At 56.5% G+C, this 21,237-nt stretch overlaps 3 protein-coding genes across 3 annotated transcripts in view; all 3 read right to left on the reverse strand.

Moving 5' to 3' along the window:
* Positions 1 to 2,260, reverse strand: part of HMGCS2 (3-hydroxy-3-methylglutaryl-CoA synthase 2) — a 2,858-nt gene extending 598 nt beyond the window's left edge. The window contains exons 1-7 of the mRNA XM_026043759.1: positions 2,181 to 2,260; positions 1,534 to 1,973; positions 1,199 to 1,324; positions 961 to 1,125; positions 727 to 895; positions 483 to 653; positions 24 to 135 (exon numbers count right to left, since the gene is read on the reverse strand). Coding sequence (XP_025899544.1) covers positions 24 to 135; positions 483 to 653; positions 727 to 895; positions 961 to 1,125; positions 1,199 to 1,324; positions 1,534 to 1,973; positions 2,181 to 2,260 — 1,263 coding nt within the window. The remainder of the gene's footprint in view (positions 1 to 23; positions 136 to 482; positions 654 to 726; positions 896 to 960; positions 1,126 to 1,198; positions 1,325 to 1,533; positions 1,974 to 2,180) is intronic.
* A 753-nt stretch (positions 2,261 to 3,013) lies between these two features.
* Positions 3,014 to 3,840, reverse strand: REG4 (regenerating family member 4). Its single transcript, XM_026043760.1, has 5 exons — positions 3,777 to 3,840; positions 3,562 to 3,659; positions 3,338 to 3,475; positions 3,165 to 3,270; positions 3,014 to 3,087 (listed from the first exon to the last, which is right to left on the reverse strand). The coding sequence occupies exons 1-5, from the start codon at positions 3,838 to 3,840 to the stop codon at positions 3,014 to 3,016; spliced, it is 480 nt and encodes a 159-aa protein (XP_025899545.1).
* Positions 3,841 to 9,103: 5,263 nt separating this feature from the next.
* NOTCH2 (notch 2) overlaps positions 9,104 to 21,237 on the reverse strand; it is a gene marked incomplete at its 5' end in the record, with an annotated part of 65,774 nt that continues 53,640 nt past the window's right edge. The window contains 10 exons of the mRNA XM_026043762.1: positions 9,104 to 10,563; positions 11,468 to 11,565; positions 12,084 to 12,231; positions 12,442 to 12,743; positions 15,850 to 16,018; positions 16,732 to 16,828; positions 17,773 to 17,983; positions 18,564 to 18,706; positions 18,955 to 19,302; positions 20,135 to 20,664. Coding sequence (XP_025899547.1) covers positions 9,220 to 10,563; positions 11,468 to 11,565; positions 12,084 to 12,231; positions 12,442 to 12,743; positions 15,850 to 16,018; positions 16,732 to 16,828; positions 17,773 to 17,983; positions 18,564 to 18,706; positions 18,955 to 19,302; positions 20,135 to 20,664 — 3,390 coding nt within the window. The remainder of the gene's footprint in view (positions 10,564 to 11,467; positions 11,566 to 12,083; positions 12,232 to 12,441; positions 12,744 to 15,849; positions 16,019 to 16,731; positions 16,829 to 17,772; positions 17,984 to 18,563; positions 18,707 to 18,954; positions 19,303 to 20,134; positions 20,665 to 21,237) is intronic.

A 21,237-nucleotide genomic window follows, 5' to 3' on the forward strand; every position in this document is an offset into this window, starting at 1 on the left:
CGGCCGCGCTCCGCGGCGCCGCGCTCACCTGGGGCCGCGTCGGGCGACACGCGGAAGGAGAACATGCTGGCGGCCAGCCCCGAGCCGTAGGAGAAGGCCCCGATGCGGGAGCCGGCCAGGTCCTGTGCCGAGGTCCTGTGGTGGTGGGGACCGTCAGGGGCCGGGGGCTCCGCGCTGCACCATGGATCTGCCCTCCGGCGCTGGGAGATCCGCGGCCCCCTCACACCCGGCCCTTCCCACGGCCCTTTCCCGCGGCTGGGCCTGGCACGGGGGACTTCATCCGGCCCCGCTCCAGCCAAGCGCCACAGAAACGCTGGCGGCAGCCCAGATGGGACAGGGCTCACGTGCCATGCCAGGGGGAGGTCTCTGCTGCAGGGGCACGGTGGGCACTGGCAGCTGCTCCTCGCTGCCAGGACAGAGCCCCCCGGGACGCGCCTCTCCTCCCACACACAGGGCAGGCTCCCCAGCCCGCGGGGACTCACTGTGCCAGCAGGGAGGCCAGGCAGCCGTACATGGACGGCGTGTACATGTTGCCGTTGCGGGAGGACAGGAGCAGCGAGGGTTTGGTCTTCTGGTCGAAGATGTCCTGGCTGGCCACCTGGAAGGCCTTCTCCACCTCCTTGCTGGTGTAGGTGTCCTCCAGCTTCACGCCGCTGCGCGGAGAGAGGCCGGCTCGAAGCGCGCGCGGCCGCAGGGCCCGGCGCGGCGCCCGCCCCGCGCACCCACCGGAAAGGCTGCAGCCCCTTGTAGCGCCCGGCGGCCGTGTCGGCGTCGGGGGCCGCCACGAAGTCGTTGAGCAGCAGCCGCCCCACCGACTTCTGCACCAGCTTGCAGAAGGGCGTGTGGAAGATGACGAACTTGAAGTCGTCAAGGGTGAAGGGCCGGGGGGCGCCAGCTGCAAGGCGAGGTGTGAAGGGCGCCGCGAGCGGGGCGCGCGGCCGGGCGCGGGCGCCGCCTTACCCTGCTGCCGCTGGCCCTCGGCCTTGCGGCGGTACACGGCGTAGCAGCGGTCCAGCGCCCGCAGGTAGCACTGGATGGAGAGGGGCCCGTCCACCACGGGGTACTCGGAGGCCAGGTCGGGCTTGTAGAAGTCATAGGCGTGCTCCATGTGGGTCCCGCGCAGCCCTGGCGGCGAGGCGGTCGGCTGGTGGCACCAGGCGCCAGCGGTGGCTCTCGCCGCGGGGACGGCGGCACCCACCTCTCTCCAGCGCGAGGGGGGCGTTGGGTCCCACCAGCATGGCGATGGCGCCCGCGCCGCCCGTGGGGCGCGCGTTGCCCGTGGCGTACACAGCGATGTCCCCGCACACCACCACAGCGTAGCGGCCTGCAAGAGAACACCGGGGCCGTCAGGGGCGGCTCCCACGCAACCCATCGGCACCTGCAGCTTTGGGCAGCCAGGGCCACCAGCAGGGACAAGACCTGGGGAGCACCGAGTGTCACAGAGCGCCTGGAGGGGTGCGGGGCCCATGGCCGGGTTTCAGGCTCCTCAGGCATCCCATGGCACTCGTGCCACCCCCACGGCTGGCAACCCACCGTCCCAGGCGCTGGACTCAACCCAGTCGGCGGCGTTGAAGAGCGACGCCGTGCCACCGTAGCAGGCGTTGGTGGTGTCGATGCCCTCCACGTCGGTGTTGCCCGACTCGCGGAAGAGCTCCATGAGGACGGTCTTGACGGCTTTGGACTTGTCCACGACGGTCTCGGTGCCCACCTCGAGGCGGCCGATGGCGTCCCAGGAGAGGCGGGCGCGCTCCACCAGCCGCTGCACCACGGTCAGGCACAGCGAGTTGATGTCCTCGTGCGCGGCGCAGAAGCCCATCTGCTGCTGGCCCAGGCCCCGCGTGTACTTGCCGGCCTCCACGCCATCGAAGCGCTCCAGCTCCTCCTGCTCCACGTACTGTGCGGGGAAGTAGACCTCCAGCGCCAGCACGCCCACGTCCTTGGGCCAGGCGCCCGAGCCGGCCGCCCCGGAGAGCCTGTGGGCACAGGGAGCGCACGCTGGTGCCTCGCCGTGGGGACAGGGATGGCATCGCTGGAGGCACTTAAGGGGTGCCATCGATGTGTGTGTATGAGCACCCCGTGCTTTCCATTGCCAGTATGTGTGCCCCACGTTCCCCCTGGTCACCAGTGTTCCTGGAGGAAGGAGGGCTGCCCCCAATGGGGCTCCCCACGTGCCCACTCACCGTGCCCGCTGCGGGGCTGCCCGCTCCGCGCCCCGCCGGGCCCCCAAGCAGCGCACGGCGCGGCCCACCAACCGCAGCATCTTCACCCCGCACACGCAGCCCGAGCGCCCGGCCCCGCACGCTGCTTTTATAACCTCCCCCCGGGCCCTTATCGGCGCACCGGGCCCCGCGCCAGCCCCCGCGCTCAAAGGTCGCCCAGCACCAGCCAACACGACAGGGACGGGGGAGACTGCAGCGCCGGGGGGCTTGCAAGGAGCCCATCCCACACCCCAGTGTCTGGAGCTGCATCATGGCTCCCGGCTTTCCGTGCTGCCTGGGGTGGCCCTGTGTTGTCCAGTGCTGCTCCGAGATGCCGGGTGCCCCCATCGTGTGTGGTGACTTTAGGGGGAAAACCAGGGGTCGGGCCGAGGCAGAGTCACCCTCGCAGGAGCCGAGCAAACAGCCACGTGTTGCCTGTGACAACACCGCCGGTGGCACAAGAGGGGACCTTTGGTCCCACGGCCGCTGTCAACTGCTGCTGCAGCCCCCGGGGCACGTGCGGACAGAGGGGCAGCTGCCCCTGGGGCCACTGTCCCCCAGGGACGCCTGCTGTCCCAGGGCGTGTGCCCCCAGGGCCGCTGTGCCCCACACCTGCACCCTGGGGACAGCCCTGTCCCCAGCAGCCCCTTTGCCTGGGCTCCTGCGGGCAGAGCGGTGAGGCTGCGTGTGGGGCGGGGGGCTCTCATTAACACGAACAAAAGCAGAAGCCCATGATTTTCCTTTTAATAGATATAGGTGAAAAAAGGCAAAGCCCAGTGCAGGGTGGGGAAGGCAGTGGGGTGCCCGGCGGGTGCTCAGAGCACAGGCACCACCTTGCAGAGGAAATAGTGCCGCTGGGCGCAGTCGGTGCCAGTCCAGCGGGTGAAGCCTGCGGGGAGAGAGGAGGCCGCGTGAGCGGGGGGGTTCAGGGCTGGGGCGGCCGCGGGGGCCGGGGACCGCACTCACCGCCCACGTTGGGCAGCGCAGCACAGGCGCCGCTGCCGGCGCCGCTCCTGGCGATGCCGCTGGCCCCGCTGTACTCGGCGCCGTTGACCCAGCGCCAGCCTCGGCCCTGCGCGGAGCGGCGGTGGGTGCGCGGGCCCCGGTGCCGGGCGCCGCGCGGCCCCATCCCGCCCTACCTGGAGCCCGAGGCGGAGGCCGATCCACACGGGCTGCGTGCGCTGGTAGGAGGAGAGCACCTTCCTCATGGTGGCCGCCTCGCGCGGCTCCTGCACCCAGGCGAGGTGGGCGCCGGGCTGGCTGGCCTGGCACTGCGCCTGTGTGTGAGGGGGACACACAGGGGTGGTGCCCGGGGCTGGCACTGCGGCCCTGCCATCGCGTGGGGGGCTCCCCTGTCTCTTACCTCCGCCTCGTCCCAGCTGCGCATCTGCGCAAAGTGCTTGAAGCAGCTGAGCTTGTAGTAGGACCAGCCGGGGGGGCAGTAGAGCAGGGGGCGAGTGTCTGTGCAGAGCAGGGGGCTTCAGTGGGGGCCCCAGCACCCTGCCCCATGCAGCCTGTCTGGGGTGCCCCCCTCAGCACCCGTCACCTGGGCACCCCACCTGCGGTGCCCAGACTCACCGGAGCCCCGCAGTAGCCCCGCGCAGCCCAGCAGCAGGAGCGCCATGCGGCCTGCTGCCACCATCCTCCTTGCTGGCATCCCTGCGAGAGGCCACGCCACGTGAGAGGGTGCAGGAGAGGTCTCCAGCGTCACTCACGCCAGGCGAGACGCCTCCAGCATCACCGATGCCGGCTGAGACGTCTCCAGTGCCCAGAGATGCTGCTGGGGCCCATGGGTGTCGCTGACCCTGCACCCCGGGCTCCGTGCCGGCCAGCCCGTGGGCACAGCGTGAAGTTTCCCTTCCCACCACGGTGCTCCGCACGGACGGCCGAGCGCAGGATCAGGCAGCGGCAGCAGCAGCCAGGGCCACCGTGGCCAGGGCTTCAGGGCACTGTTCCTGCCCTGGGTCCAGGCAGCCCTCCCGCTCCCGGGCGGCCACGTTGGCCAGCTCCCCTGCATCCCGGCTAATCCCTGGGGCCCGGGCTCACTTGCCAGCTCAGCAGCTCTTCCCCTCGACGAGGCAGCAACAAAAGCCCCCGTGGAGCCCAAAACTGGCTGCCGCAGCCTCCCCAGCCCAGCCCAGGCAGCTGTGGCCCAGGAGCCACCGAGGGGCTCGGGCACAGGCTGCCCCGGAGCCCTGCGACCCCTCTCACCTGCCGCGGGGAGACGGGGAGGAATAACGGCCTCGCCTGCCCTGCGCGCCCACGAGCAGCTCCCCTATATAGCCCCGCGGCGAGCGGCAGCTCTGTTTGCCGACCTCGGGTAGTTCCCATCATAAAAATCTTATTGCCAGCTCTGCCCCTTCCCCTGTGCATTCCCTGGAAAGCAATGCAGATCTTGATGGCTCTGTTTGCGCTTGACGTTCCTCTAACGGAGGCAGGAAGAGCACCTCCTAGTTGGTCAATAACCCCCCTTCCCCGCAATTAGCATCCGCAGGGAAAGCAAACACGGGGATGGCTTTGGGCAAGGAGCGCCGCTCGCGCCCACCGCTGCCGGACAGGCTGGGAAAGGGGGCAGGCAGCCCCGCAGGAGCTGCCGTTCGGGGGAGGCCGATGGAGGCTGGGGTACCGATGGAGGCCGGCTGCCCCACACCCCGCTCAGTGCCACGGTGCGTCAGCCCCACGCCGGCCTCGTTTGATCCGCCCCCGCTGCTGCCAGGGGGGACGGGGAACAGCCGGGCACCGCCGGCGCTATCAGGCGGTGGGAGCTGGCGCCCGGCCCTGCTGCTGACGTGGGGTGCCGTCATCGCGGCCCCCAGGGAGAGGCCGGGCCGTGGGCAGCAGCCCCTCGCCCTCCTCCGGGCCGTTCCCACACAGGCAGTGCCCTTGCTCCAGCCCCGCTGCCCTCGGGCATTGCTGCGGCCAAGGAGGAGCCATCACCACCATGCCCCTTCCCTGGCTCCTGTTCTCGGCGTGGCGCGCTGCAGCCCCACGGCCGTTCCCGTGGCTCCTGGCCCTGCTCCCCACATCCCTCCGAGGCTCCGCTCCCCGGGCCGGGGTGTCAAGGCGGCAGCCGTGGGTGCTGCGGCCTGCCCCACGCGGCCCAGGCTCGCTCGCGCGGGCGCCGTGCCAACACAGATGGTGGCTGCGCTGGTACCAGGACGGGACGAGTGCCACGGGCGCTGCGAGGAGAGCAGCCTGGCCCCGCGCTGCCCCCAGCACGGCCCTGGAGTCCCCCAAAGACAGACAACACGAGCAGCCGGGGAAAGGAAGGGGGGCTCACAGGTGAACCAAGCCATCACCTCTCGCTCCAGAGCTCAACCCGAGCGCTCTGCCCTCCAGAGATGTCCCGCGGCTCCCTTCTGGCAGCCCTTGCGGAGCGGCGCCCACGCAGCGCCGCGGCAGCCCGGGACGCAGCTGCGCCGGGGCCTGCGCGGGCAGCTCTGCGGCTGCTCCCGGGGAAGGAGCCGGGCTCCTTTGCCCACGCCGCGGCCATGCCACTGTCATCGGCGAGGACCAAGCCCCATTTCCAACCTGGCACCTTCCTAGCAGCGCTTCTGGAGGAAACCAGCCTGCACAGAGCAGCCCCTTGGCCACAGCAGCCTCTGCAGCAGACAGACTCTGCACAAGACCTCTAGCCCTGCGGCACCCAAAAGCAAGAAAATGCTCCCCAAGGGAGGTAGCCTTGATCACCTCCAAGAGGGGAAGGCGTCCGGGTGCCATCCTTGAGGAGCAGCTCCCGGTTCCACCTCAGGCAAACTCTGTACAGCCATGCCACGGAGGCAGCGCTGCTCTGAACTGCCTTAAACTTTGGCACAGATGCACAACGTGTGGGAGAACGTGCCTGAAAGCCTCCAGCAGGTATTTACTCGCCGAGCTGGCTCTACCAGAAGATAAGGGTGCTGCTGTTTGAACATTCAACCCCCCCATGCCTCGCAGCAGCTCCTAGCCCAGGTAGGAGGTGCAGCCTGGCTACCACCTTCAGCAGGGCCATGGCAAGGGCAGAAACCTGCCAGGCCCAAGGCTGCGGTGATGGCTCCCTGCCCATAATAAGAGGAATGAAGCCCCCGATTTTGCTCCCTGATTTTCCAGGTCCAGGAGCTACACCTCCCTGCTTTATGCCTTCTTGCCTTACCTTGACACCCAAGCTGGACACAGCTCCAGGGACGAGGCTCCTGCTTCCTGGCTGGAGAAACAGCCAAGGGCCCAGCAAAGGCAGCGTGGTCTGAAGGGGAGAGCACAGGAGGGCTCCACCAGCTCCTGCCTGCACCCTTGCCCACAGCCTTTCCCAAAGCCATTGCCAGCTCCCCCAGGCAAGCAAAGCTCTTGGTCAGATACCTCAAAGAGGCCACCTCCCAGTTCCCCGTCCCTTCCAGCACACTCTGCCTGCTGCTGGTTTCTGACCCTCTCCACAGCTCACCAAGGGTTCCAGGACCCTCCCCTCACTGTTAGCTCCCAGGCACAATTCCTTTGGGATGATCAAAACGGAGGGGTCATGGGCTGGCGAGCCGTGGCAGAGCATTCCTTCGATCCCCTGAGGTTCCTCCTGACCAGACCACAGCAGGATTGACAGGTTCTCCCCGGGCAGGGGGCTCAACAGGCAGAAAACACCAGCGAGCTCCTCATCATCCTGTGGTTGTACTGGGAGTGCCAGGGAGACAAATAACAAGGGAGCAGTACAAAGACGCCGGGCACATACTCTTTATTCGGGGGATAAAAATTGCTTATACATTTTGCAGCAACTATTTTCATAAAAGACTTTTATAAAAAATGTAAAAATAAGCAAATATTTTCCATTATTAATATAGGAAAATGCTGCTGTGTGAATGGTTACTCTACGACTTACGAGATAAAATACCACCTTAAGGAGATATTATCTTTACAAGTAGTTAAAAAAAATAATAAGGCAGAGGGCCATCATATTAAACACACACCAGGCACGAAACTGGCTTCATTCCTCAGAGGGCACACATCCTGTAGATGGTAGCCACACACGTAAAAAGGCACTTGATTATTTGGGGCTAACACGTCAAAGCCCTTGGTTTCTTTGATTTAGCAACACCTGATTATTTGCAGTGAAAGGTGTACCTGGACAGACCTCCTGGAGCGGCAGGGCTCCTGCCTGGAAATCTGGGCGAGCTGCGTCCACGCTTCGCAGTTCGCACTGCGGCCAGTGCGACGGGGAATGCTGTGTGCGTTGTAAAAAAAGCAGGATAAAAACTTCAGCCCAAAAACATGGCCCCGGGAACCGGCTCCCCCTGAGGCCCTGCCTTCATGTACCATTGAGTCAAATGAAGGAAAAAATAATAATAAAAGGAAAAAAAAAAACCCTTTACTCTTGATTACGATGAAGAGAAACATGGAAAGAAATACTGTACATGGTAGGATGCTAAATAGCCACTGCTCAGAGGGGAGCGGCCTCCTCTGTCTTTTGGCCACAGCCGACAGCTCTCAGATCTCTTTGGAAAGCTCGTTTGCAGGGTTCCCCCAGGGAGGTAGAAGTAAACCATGCCTAGAAATGTGCACTTCTACTCTTGCCTCGTCCAGAGCCCTTCAGGGAAGCGTTACTCTTGTAACGCAGGGATGTAGGGAAAGGAGAAGCAACAGCATTTTACCTGACGGCAGCAACACTTGGTTTCCATCCCCACAAAAATAACAGCAGGAGCTGCAATACAAACGCGTGTGCTGTCCCACAGCACATGCTACGTGCTCCCCACCACGGCAGGGAGGCCCTAATGCAGGACGAGAGCAGAGCACAGTCCCAAACCCGGCACCCAAGCTGCGGCTGATAATGGCTTCTGAACTATTTGGTCTGCTATGTAACCCAGCTCCTGGTTTTAGAGGTGCCGCTACTGCCTGTGGCCTGAGCAGGCGTCCGTGCTGCAGCTTCCCCTTGGGAAGGGCTGGACAAGAGAGCTCTACAGTGGAACAGCTGCTTTCAAAGGGCTGCTCACCCTTCCTCGAGACCGCAGGTTTTATGACATGGACCAACACCCTGCAAACACGATCGACACCCTTGGCACTGGTGGCTAACACCGCAGAGGCAGCAGGGGCAGTTCTGTGCAGCGACGCTGGGAATTTGCCTTATCGGGATGGGAAGCACTCCTCCTGATCCCAAGCGTCTCCCAGCAAGCCTGTTTTGCTCCCAGGGCATCTGTTCCGATACGGCAGCAGGCGACGGCTGTCCCAGACACACGTGGCAGGACTGGAAGGGTAGTGTCCGAAGGGCCCGGTGCCTCTCAGGGAAGACGGATAGACAGGAGATGCGCCGACAGGCTGCTCGAGGGAAGACCAGCTCACACCAGGGCTTTGAAAACACAGATGTACGAGAAGACTGTACAGATATATGACCTCAGGATACTCGGGGTGTGGGCAGTTGGATATTAGCTGGTTTGGATAAGAAAGAGGCTCTTGAAGGGGAAAGGCTGAGGCTGCATGACCAAAGGTCCAGTCACTTGACCTGCAGGTGTTTCGGGAAGTCTGGCTTGCTTGCTGAGCAAGAAGAGCCACGAGGAAGAGGGGTGTAGGAATGTGGGTGCAGCTCTGAGCTGAGTCAAGGCAAGGCAACTTGAGCTCAAGAAGAACTAGTAGAAGGTGCTTCAGAGAGAGGTTAGGTAGGTAACAAAAGGAGTAACAAACACACAAAGCTGGTTTTGGCTACATTTCTGGAGAAATGACCTTAAGATGCTTTAAGCTGAAGAGCTGTCGCCTCGAGGAAACGGTGGGACATACTTAAAAGCAGACTGGAGAATCCAGTGGAGGCAGCAATCACATCCTAGGCGGTAGGGACTTGGTCAGAAGTGACCCAACTGGTCTTCTCCATCACCAGCTTCTACAATTCTCTGTTTAGGAAAGCATAAAAGCCTACGGCAACCACAGTCCCTCCAGTGGAGAAAAAAAAAAAAAAAAAAAGAAAAGCCTGGGCTCATTAAGACTCTTGGATACTAAAACGGTTCTTCATTTCCATCTGGAAGACCTTCATGAGTTCTGGAGTCCACTTGAGAGGCTTGCCCGTGGCCGCCCTTCAGGCGTACACCTGCATGTTGTTCCGCTGCTGCTCGGGCATGTGAGCGGCTGCCGGCCCGCGCTGGCTGTTGCTGGGACTAGTGGCCACATCAGACCAGTCGGAGGCCGAGTGCGGCGAAGAGCTTGACCACTGGTCTGGAGATTCGGGCGACGGCGTCAGGTACGGGTGCTCCCCTTGCAAGTGCCGGTTGTGGCTAGGAGTCCGTTCCGTGGCCGAGGAGTAGCAGCTGTGCTGCGACGGCGGCGTCGGGTACTTGCCCATGGAGCTCTGGAACTGGTGGTAGGCCGGGAGGATGGTCTGCGCCACCTGCCCGTCCTGCTGAGGGATGGCAGCCACGGAGAAGGAGGCGCTGGGCAGCTGAGCTAAATCCGGGATCTGGTACATGGAGCTTAGAGGCCCGGCCATGTTCTGGGCGCAGTTGGGTTGGGCCTGCTGTGGCAGTGCTGGCTGGTTGATGCCACCCTTGGGAACCAGCTGGAAAGTCATGATAGGGGGCAGAGACTCCCTGGAAACTCCCAAGTGTTTGGCGTCTGCTTGAGCTAAGCTGCTCTGCTGAGAAACGCTGGGGTGCGGATGCATCACCTGGGGCACCATGCCAAACATCTCGTTGTACTGGGATTCATTCATCTCCATACGATTCATCCACTCGGTGGAGGCGTTGGGCGGCCGGAGCCTGCCGAGCCCGCTGTTGGGAGGGGTGGTTCTGTGCTGCGAAAGCAGCTGGCTGACAGACGGCAGCACCGTGCCGGAGCCGCGTCCCAGGGGCTGCATCTCGTGGAGGTTGGAGAAGGACATCGTGTGCGCGGCCGGCACCGACGGGGCGGTCAGCAGCGAGCTGGGGGATGAGTGTAACACCCCCGGTGACGGCATCACAGGCGAAGATGTCGGTTCGGATGCAAAGGCGTGGGGTGATTCGAGGGAATCAACCGGTGACAAGGTCACGGAGCTCTCCGAAAACTGCCCTTTGCTTTCGCTGAGGGACTTCTTCCTTCTCCTCTTGGCGTCTTTGGTGAGGTTCGTGGGGATGATGCCCTTAGCGTTCGGCTTGCGTGACTTCTTGCTCAACGAGGCATGCTTGAGGTTGAGGAATGACCTGTTTGGACCACAAATGACGGGGGAGAGGGCAGAGTTCAGCATGGCACCTGGGTGCCCCGCGGGGCTGTGCGCTACGTTGTACTCGTTCAGCAGCTGCACTATGTCGTGGTGCATCCGGTCCTGGGCCACGTCCCGGGGCAGGCGATCCATGTGGTCTGTGATGTCTCGATTGGCAAAATGGTCTAGCAAGATCTTTGCTGCTTCGAAACTGCCTTCCCGAGCGGCGAGGAAGAGCGGAGTCTCCTCCTGGAAACAAGGAGAGCAGATATTTCAGCGGCTTCGCTGCTGCACCAGAGTTAGAGGGAACCACACTGCTATAACTTGGAGCTAATGCTCCCTCAAGGCTGCAATAACACATGGAAACAGAGTCCTAACACAGTGTACTGTTAACTGCCTCTAGGAACATCCTATTCCAGGAGATGATCTTTGAATAAGGCAGATTACAGGAGGAGTCTGGGGGGTTTGTACATGACCCAGGTTAAACTATGACAGCAGGCACCATCCTGCCATGGGTGCTGTGAGGAACTGAAAAGCACTTGGTGCCTTTCTCTTGTCATCTCCCATGAGGGCAGAGGCACAAAGGACTAAAATTGACCAGTGAAGAACTGGAGCTTGTGTGTAGTTTCCAAATCTACTGAGCAACGCCTGATATTTAAAAAACAAAACCTCATATAGAGGAAAGAAACCAAGCATTAACACACAGCACATCCTAGGGCAATGACACAGCAGGAGGCTGCACAGTGCAGACTCCCTGTCAAACAGAGAGGCTGCGCTGGAGACCCTCGTAGTGCAACAGGAGGGGACTGCTGCTGTGTGACCAGACCTGGTTCTCTGCTAAACAAAGAATTCAGCCGCTTAGCATGAGCAGCATTCCAACCCTCACCCCACCGACTGACTGCTGATTGCATGCCTTTCTGCAACAAAAGCAGCACAACATCGATGTGCAGGACCTCACCAAATATGAATAGCAGTTGTTCTCCCACATTAAAAAGAAAAATCATTCAAAATTGGAGGAAAGTACCAGTCATGGTCTGGATTTGGAAGCTCTGCGCTGTGCACTCAGTTTAGAAACTCTGGGCTTTGTTCACTTGCAACAAGGAGATGATTTGAGGGAAAAACGACAGCCATGCTGGGCACACTCGTACTGTACCTTGTTATCCTGCATGTCTCTGTTGGCTCCATTTTTCAGCAGCACCAGTGTTGCTTCCACGTTGTTGACAGCAGCTGCCCAGTGAAGAGCAGATTTACCTAAAGGGAAACCCAGCAACTTCAGTATCAAGTCGAGGAGCTATTTTTTAAAGCAACAAGATGGGCAACAAGAGCACACTTGAAGAAAAACCACTAAGAGCCCATAGTACAACTCAGTAAGGTTGTACTAAGCAGCAGGGTATGTCTTGAGGGACACGCTTACGCTCTGGTTGTCATCGTATTGTCACATACTCCTACATCCTCAAGATATGGTGGGACTCTCTGCACAGGTTTTAGGATTTCCTTATATAACCTACCCCACAATGTCACATTTAAAGCATAGAAGATCCCAGTACAACCAGTGCTGTATCTCTCCCTTTCCTTCCAGGATCATCCAACCAAACCACTCTTGCAGGGGTCTGTAGGCAGTAACTACCAGACAGGAGCTTCCACAGGACACCCTGTGCGCCCTGTTTGGCTACATAAGTCACGAGCTGCCTGTGCTCTGGAAGAGCAGAAGCCCAGGCCTCCTTGCTCACACCGTGACAAACGCCTGCCCAGGCCATCATGCCACATACCGTGGTCATCCACTGCGTTCACATCTGCCTGGCAGTTGATGAGCTCGGCCACCATCCCTTCCACCGCCAACCGCGCGGCCAGAATTAACGGGGTTGTTCCATCATTCATCCGGGCATCCAAGTCTGTCACTCTGTTACGGATCAAAATCTGCACAACAGGAGAAGAGAGGTTTTTTTTTCCAATATTACTAAGGACAGAGACTGAGGATTTACGACAAACTCAAGAGAAACTTTGCAATGAGATATCAGCACGAGGTCCAAAATGCAAGGACACAGATAACGGGTGAGAGCAGAAGAAACAAACAGACCTACTAAGCACCTGGAAAATTATTTGTTTGGAGTTGTTTAGTTGCGGTACCTGAAAAACACCCTGTGCATCAGCAGCTACAGCTGCGTGCAGGGGCGTCCGGCCCATGTTGTCTCGTGCGTTGGCATCTGCGCCGGCGTCGAGCAGCCGTTTGGCGGCGTCTGCTCTGGAGTAGCGGGCTGCCAAGTGCAGGGCCATCTCCCCAGTACGGTCCGTCTGCGCCTGCAGGTTGGCGCCTTGATAGATCAGATCCGTTATTATATTTGCTGAGGAGTCCTCTGCGTCCTCGTCGTCCTCGCTGATATCAGAGCTGCCCACGCGGAGGGATGCCAACATGAGCGGGGTACATCCATCTGCAAGGGAAGAGACGTTATCGTAGCAACCTGCCGGGGGGAGCAAAGAGGAGGGAGCTGCCAGGCATTCCATGCCCTGCTGCTGGGCCCTGACAGGGACAGACAATCCCCCTAGACGCTTCAACTCAGGGCTGTTCTCCGTATTTTAAAGCCCAACTGAATTAGTGGCCTGTTTTCCTTTCAAGCGGCATGTTAGCAGCTACTGCAACCACAACAGGACAACTCATGTGGATGCCCTGATAACACACCTAGGAAAAGGAACAATTGATTTTTAAAAACTGTTGGTGGCTGCTATTTAGCAGACAGTCATCTGAAGAGAAATGTAGACGGAAGTCTTTAATGAAGCTATAGGGCTGTAACACATAAAAGGGCATCGAAGCTGTGAAAATTAAACTCTAAGAAGCTGCAAAAGGCACCAGCAGCACTGCCTGAACCAACCCCATTTTGCTTTCAAGGACATCCATTTTGGCAGCACTGAACAAACTAGCCAGGCACATGCTGTACTTTCACAGAAACCCTGCATAGGAAGAGATTGTGGAGCAGCACCTAGGTCAGTTTTATTCACAAGCTACATCATCCTACGCCTTGTTCCCCTGCACCCCTTCGTCCGGCACTAGCTGCTCATGGCACCAATCCCTGGAAGTCTCCCCAGTCTGGGTGTTTTTAAAGACACCAGGCTCCTCTGTCTCCTCAAGTCTCCACGATGGGATATTCACAAAGGCTGATCTCAGGCTGGGAGGGTTCCTGGTCCCAGGATCCATTCACCAGCACGGGAATACAGACAGACTTCTGGCCGCTTCTAGTTTAACTTTGCTTCCCTGGAAGAGCTTCCCTCTCAACGTGACCACAGAGGCCTAGGAGGATCAGCTCACCCTCTTAAATTCCCCCCTTATTTATATCCCTCCCAAAACAGTGCAATTAAGGCTTAAAACACCTCCACTGATTTTCAGCAACCAAGCAGATGCCACTGCTTGCGTTCGAGTTTCAACACACTCTGAACTGATGGCATCACTAGCTCCTGCAATCACCGACTCCAACTGCAACCTGATGCTTGCTTACTGATTTGGCTGCTTCAACTTGCACACACCATCCTACACACCCACAAAGTCAGTGGGGCCCAGAAGGAAATGCAAGCGGAACATTTTGCCTCCAGAAATTCACTGCATGCCCCACGGCAGCTCTGCAGAAGTCAACATAAATTCTGTCCCCCAGCGTGGCCTGCTCGCAGCAGCCCAAGGCAATTTTTCAGCAGCTGCTTCATTTCTAAGCAGGGAACTTGCTGTTCCCCCTGGACAACAGTTTCCTGCACGCACAGCTCAATCTGCAGGGCACGGTCCGTACCGAACGTGCCCTGCAGCAAGCAGGACGCTGTGATCACGGCACTGGCAGCCTGTGTTTATAAAGAAGGGGTATTGACCCCGTGAGTGCCACACACACAACTAACACCCTTCCCTTCCATCCTCATTTCCTGTTTTTTTTTTAATCACTCTATTCTTCTGGCTTGTTCTTTCAGTACAATTACAAAAGTTTTAGAGAGGTCTAAAACTCTGTGTTTTCAGCCCAGGGAACCTGCGCAGCTGGTGGCGGCAGCCACAGGATCCGCAGCGGCAGAATTCCCGCTCCTCCTAGCGGCTCCATGGGGAAGGGCAATCGCCCTTTCACCAAACCACCTTCTCCAGAGTCGCTGGACAGCAGAGAAGGGCTGGCACAAGCGCCCGGGTTCACTTCCAAGATCCAGGCACGTCTCTGGCCCCTCTTGCCTGCTGCCCAAGGCTGCACCTCCTTTTGTGCTTCTCTCCCCCGCTGCTGGCTCCACTTTCCTGTCCCAAATGAACACTTCTCAGTATGCAAGTCAGGCTGTGGTCTCCTCCGTTCTGCTTCGCCGATAAAGAGAGGGGAGAGAAGAAGCAGACGGAGGAGCCTGCCTTCTCCCTAGCATCCCAGTCCTGGGAAAAGCACTTTCCCAGGAGCTGGAGAAGCAGGAAAGGTCTTGATCAATCACTGCCGTTATCCTGGGCAGACGATGGGGCGGCTCCGTGGGACATACAGCTATAGCAAGCATAAAATCCTTGGAAAAGTTAACTGTCACCAACAAATCTCTTAAGTATGAGCTTTTTGGAATCTCATAAGCCGACCACATATGGATAGTTTCACAAAGTGAGCAAAAAAGCACATCCAGCTAGAGTGTCTCAACTAAACAGGTCTTGGAGCATTAAAGAAAAGCCATGGACACAATGTCTTTTTTTTCCTCCTTCGGATTGTTCTCTGAAATAGCTGGAAAAGAATTCAAAAGGATCCAGCTGGAGGCAGACATGCAGCACGGAAAATTCCAGTCTGAACCACTAAAGTTTAAGCAACTGAAAAAAAGAGGGCCATATAATGGGGACAGTTAATCAGTTTTAATTATAGGTGGTGTTAGCAGCTATGCCTATAATTGCATTACCCTGGTTACACACTCAGAGTAACTCCACTGAAAAGAATGTCCTCACCACTCTGGGACACAGAGAAAGAACAGCTTGCAGAGGCAAAGGTGAAAGCAGCACTGTATAAACCCTCTTCTCTTTGCTGTCCTCCAAGAAAAGGGCCCCTGAGTAGAGGTAAAACTTAGACGGTAAAGCATAAAGTTCACTTGATAGGTGCAACTGAAAGACTGCGTACACAGAAAAAAAAACATCTCCCTTTCCTGCCAGACGTCTCCTTATTTAGGAAAAGGTCATCTTTGCTCTGCCCCAGGAAAAAATACTTTAGGTGTGAAGTCTCATAAGCTGCCCCTCAGCAGAGTATGGCAGAAATCTTGGCAATGACAGAACTGGACAAGTTTAAGATAATTTCCAGCACAACTGTGCATTCCCACTTTCTGCTACAGTGTCTTTCTGACCACATCTTTAGGCACGTGCTGTCCTGCAGGAGATCACAAGCCACTTCCTACCACTGTGTGACAAGTGTATTCTCTTCTTCCTGTTCACCTGATACTCCTTGTGCTGCAGACCATGGTCCAACCTCCCCAGCTTTCTTTTCTGGACTCTATACAAGCTTTCCTCAAGTACTGTAGAACTTGTGCTGCTGTCCCTGCACACCCAGGCGAGCTTGCAGCACAAGCACTGACCTGGCCCTCGGACATTGACATCCAGAACGTCCACTTCTTGGTCTGCCTGAGGGGGAGTCAGGGCGAGCGACGTGCTTCCACAGATGTCTGCTGCCTCCAGGTGCTGTTGGGTCCACTGGCGCTGATCCACCTGCTCATCACCTTCCGGCAGCAAGGCCTGGTCCTCAGCCTGAGCACAGGAACGAAATAAGTTGCTTCAGCCAGCGACAGGACAAGGGGAAATGGGCATAAGCTGAAACACAGGCAGTTCCATCTCCAGGTGAGGAGGAACTTCTTCACTGTGAGGGTGACAGAGCCCTGGCACAGGCTGCCCAGGGAGGTTGTGGAGTCTCCTTCTCTGGAGGTCTTCAAAACCCACCTGGCTGCCGCCCTGTGCCACATGCTGTAGGTGTGCCTGCTCGAGTGGGAAGATTGGACTAGATGATCTCTAGAGGTTCCTTCCAACCTTGAATATTCTGTGATTCTGTGATCAAGCAGCCAAAGCCACTGCAATTTCTCACATTTCCATGCTTTTATTTAAAGATCTCCAAAGATGTTAAACCAAGATCTCCATTTACCTCAGTTTGGCATTCTTAACTTTTCCATTCCCATTATACAGAATCAGGCCTGAGCTGCAAGACATTATTAACCCTTCCCTTTGGTACAGCAGGACCCAGCTAGGGAGGGGACATGGGAACAGAACATACCTGCTGCCTCCACAGGCCCAGCATGGCTGTGCTAACCCGAGCATTTGCTCATTGGATATCTTTAGTTACACCTAACACACACCTGAGCAACGGCAGGATTTGGGCAGTGGGACCCTGGAGGCTAATGCAGTGTTTTCCCCTGCTAGACCAAAGCAGGCTCACGGATAAGCTGGGTCTGTTGCAGGCATCCTCCTACCTTTGCTCTCTTTGGTTGAGGTCCGCCGTCACCTGCCCAGTGCTCCGTGGGTCCGGAGTCAGCCAGGTTACCCTCTGGGATCTGCACTGCCAGGTTCCTAATAGAGGAAAGCACGTCACTTTGCAAGCTGGCCAGGGGCTGCCATCACTGTCTGCAGAGAGGGGCTGCAGCCGGTGTGGTCAATTTGCAAACAGGCACCAAGAAATTAGAAAGGAACATCTAAGATCTCAATGGAAACTGATGTCACACAGCTGGTGCATGACAACAGGTATAACGCACATCAGTGGTGCCCATCCAGTCAATGTAGCTTTGAGATCCTGCAGTTTCAAACTGCAAATATCAACCATGGCATCAGCAGATGGGGTCTAACACCTATGACCAGTTTCTAGAAGACAGGCAGGCTCAGCCAGCATTCACAAGGACTTAGAAATAAAAGTCTTTTTGAGGCTAATGATATATCCTTGAAGTCTTTGTCCCTAGTTCACAATATATCTGATTTCATGCAGGTTTGGGAAAACTAGAGTTCATTCCCTGCATTAATTTCAGCCAGCCAAAAGTGGCATTAATACACTTAGAAGTGTACACTTGGATAAGTCAGTGAAAAGTCAAAACTGCACAAATAGGATTCTTTGAAATCCCAATTTCCATTACTTCCATTATTTCTGAGTCACATCTTCCATGCTTTGAGCTGGAAGTATTAAAAAGTTCATTTTCACCTATGAACTATAGAATGTCAAACCTAATTCCAGAGGAAATCACGCAACAAAAAGTACCCAACCTCTGAACAAAACAGAGCATCAAATAACCAAATGTAATCAGAAGACTGGATTGCTTACTGGTATTTTATAGATTAAGGTTATTTAAGATTCCTCTGTCTAATAAGGAAATATTAAATTTTGAGAGAGACACTAAACTGTTTCAGTTTAAAAGGTTGATATTCTGGTGGAGTTGGTGCTTTTAATGAAAGATCTGTAAACCATGTTCTTAAAATCCTGCAATATGTGAGTGAGCAGGTGATGAGCAGTCCAAATGCAGACTTACTTGAGCCCCACTGCATCTTCCCCGACTGGCTCCCTGCGCTTATGGTTGCTGGGGTCCCTGCGCAGGATGAAGCCCTCCGGGAGCCACAGCGAGCCGTGCTTGCGCTTGCGCTTCGCCATCATCACGCCCAGCAGCAGGATTAAGAGGATGATCAAGGCTGCCACAGCAAGTAGGTAGAGCAACTGGGTCTTCGGTGGCATTAATGGTTCACCTGAAAATCCAAGTTAAAACGCAGGGTGATTAGCCAAGTTGAGGTGACAATCTCTGATCTACATGTGTTCTTTCCCATCTAGAAATCTAGTGATATTACTAATCCAGTGTGAAACTGCATCGCAGTCTCAGACCTATGGTGTGGGACAGAAATCAAAAGCAACACCCAGCACCAAGGGAAACCTATCTGGAAGACTAAGCTGCACCCCCCTTTTCCTCCTCTCTAATAGCAACATTTCCCTTCAGTTTGTGGCTTGGAACACACAAAATGTTTCTAGGGCAGGTAAGGCAACTAGAGTGGTGATAAACCACAGCAGCTTGTGAGAGATTAAGTTTTCTACATGTACTAAAATGACTAGGCTCCATATTTATATGACCTGCCTTATTAACAATGCAGGAAAAGTCCCCTCACAGAATTCACAGTGCACATGCATGCTTTGATGGGATGAAATAAATATCTCCCAGGAACTGTACTGAACAGTGAGGCAAAGGAAGGTGATTAACAATCTGAGCGTGCGTTTTGTAAGCTCCTTTCCCGCCTGCCTCCCTGTACAAACCATTTTCCCTCTGAGATCACTTACTTTGCACAGACACAAAGGGATAGGGCAACATGCCCTTGATGGCCTGGGCAGCCAAGAGCGCTGCAGCAGCTTCTGTGTTGTGGAAGCACTGCTCCGAGTCCTCGGCACACTGACGGTTGTCAATCTCCAGGAACACCCTGGTGCTGCAACCACGCAGTAACAGAGCACAAAGTCAGCACCAGGAAAAAGCAGCTCTCGTCAAAAGCATCGCAAAGCTGAATTGTGGTGTTGAAGGTTAACCCTCCCGTTGCAGCACTGAATTTGGCAGCCTAATTTCCCCCGTAGCAAACCAGAAAGGCTCCAGCCCCAGATGGCCCAGAGCACTCACACACCTACACGCAACATCCATCTGCCTAACGAGGCTGGAGAGGCACAGGGGCACCCAACTCACCCAATGACCTCCTGCTCCAGCTCCCTCTGCTTGCGAACGATCCCGAGGGACCGCCGACTCCGCGCCGCCGATTTCTCCCCATAGTACGGGAAAACCATGGGGTTGCCCTGGGAGTCCAGCTTGATCCTCAGGTTGGTGTGGAGGAGGGTCCCTAGGGTGCGCAGGAAGCTGCGCACGTCCCCCAGCAGCTCGTCGGGGGGCATGAGCACCACGATGATGAGGGTGCCCTCGGCCAGCTTCTCCGCTTTGTCGCCCGCGCAGTCCAGGCCGTCCCAGCCACACTCCTCGCTGTTGCAGCCCTGGTCACAGCGGCCATCTGCGTAGTGGTCGGCGCAGTATTTRTCGTACCTACAACAGGCAAAGGGCTTCAGTTAGCAGGAGGATACACGCGTTCTGCAGAGTGTGTCGAGGGGCTGGCAGATTAGTATACAAGGCTTTCATCACTTCTTAATCATTCTCACTTAAAGTGGAAGGCCAAGAACACTCTCATTTAGGATTTAAATATACATATAAAAATATATATAAATATATATACAAATATATATATATATATAATGCCAGGACACAGATTGAGAATGGGTACAGTGGAAACTGGACATGCAGAATTTCCACTTCAATCCTGCTAGTGGTAGAAGAGACTGTTTATTCTATTCACTGAGATGAAGCTCTAAAACCTTTTGTCTCATCAAGCAGCAATGATCACAGCAAAGCTGTAGTGTTTATCGTGAAAGACCGGAGAGAAGGGAGTGCCATGACAGAAAGGCAGGAACATCCATTCTGAGGGAGGAAATACACCTGGGACAAAGACACAGGCATTGCAACTGTGGAGGGATTCCCGGATGGGAGGCAGCACTATCAGGATCCAGCTCAAGGTGGAATGCCTTCTATTTACATTCCCACAGAAAGCAAGAGAGGTCCATCAAGCAGGTCAACACATTACTGTTGCTCCGGGTATCAACTTAGCTCCTAACAAACACATTCCAGGAGCTCTTTGCAAAAACAGATGAAAAGCACGTAAAAAGGAAACTGATGGATGCTCAACTTCTAGCAAGAGCACAGACCAGCACCAGAAAACAAGCAAAGGGAGAGGAGGAACATACACAAAGCAAGCGGCCGCTGCAAGCATTAGCAAGAGATGTATTAGTGATAGGAGGAGACAGCTCCCAGGGTCCAGCCTTACTTGCACGTCTTGCCATTTTGCTGACATTCAAAGTTGTCAAACAGGCACTCGGGCGTGTTGCAGAAGTCGTCGCACTGCCCATTGAAGAGCATCCAGCAGCGCAGCGAAGCGGAGCAGTTGGCCCACGGATCTTCCATGGTCAAGGAGCAGTCGCCCCCGTCCCACTGGCATGCGTGGGTGTTGCAGTCTTCATCACAATAGCCATCCCTCGCTTTTTCGGCACAGTGGGAATCCAAGCACCCCAGGGGCTCTTGGCTGGGATGAGCCAGCTGTTCGCACTGGCTGCCTTGGGCGTGATCGGGGCACTGGCAGTGATAGTAGGGAGGCTGGGACCGAGGGTGGCAGATGCCTCCGTTCTGGCAGGGCACGCTGGCGCAGCCGCTGCGCGTCTGGCACTCCTCTCCCGCAGACAGCTTGGGGCAGTAGCAGCGCGGACCGGACGATGTCTGGATGCACTGCTCCCCCTTCTTGCATTTCACTTGCCCGCACGTACTGTGGCTGCTGAACTCGCATTTTGACCCGGAATAACCCTGCGGAGGAGGCGAGGGACAAAGAAAGAAAGAAAGAAGGGGAAAAAAAAACAAAAATAGGCTCAAATTTATTCTTCAGTGCTCTGAGGGCCAGCAGCAAGATCACATGCGCAAACCCTTTCCTCACAGCAATTTTTCTAGTCGTTTTGTAGGAGCACGTCATGCTTTTTGGGGTTTAGCCTCAAGGATAAACTACCTTTAAGTAATAATAAATAAGAGACCTTACAAGGCTCTGTTACTTTTTGGAAGGGGCTTAGGAGAGCCTTGAACAGGGGTAATCTTGCAGTAAGAACAGCAAACACTGAAGAGCAAAAAGCCTGTTAATGATTTAATACTGGTTTTACGGCAAAAATGATGCGCATTGCCTCAAAAGCAAAGTGTTTTTGGAGTAGCAATAGCCAATGGCATTCTTCTAGGGCACGGGAAATTCTGGGGTTCCCCAGCTAAGTAGATGCCAACCTAAACCTCAAGGACGTGGGAAGAGTGCCCAAGAACACATCTGTGCAGGTCGGATAGAAAACAAGCAGTCTACCTGCAGCGTCCCAGTGGAAGCAATGTCACTGCAGGCGGAGA

The sequence above is a fragment of the Nothoprocta perdicaria genome, unplaced genomic scaffold (assembly GCF_003342845.1).
Source record: "Nothoprocta perdicaria isolate Ctin4 unplaced genomic scaffold, notPer1 scaffold_34, whole genome shotgun sequence".
Taxonomy (NCBI): domain Eukaryota; kingdom Metazoa; phylum Chordata; class Aves; order Tinamiformes; family Tinamidae; genus Nothoprocta; species Nothoprocta perdicaria.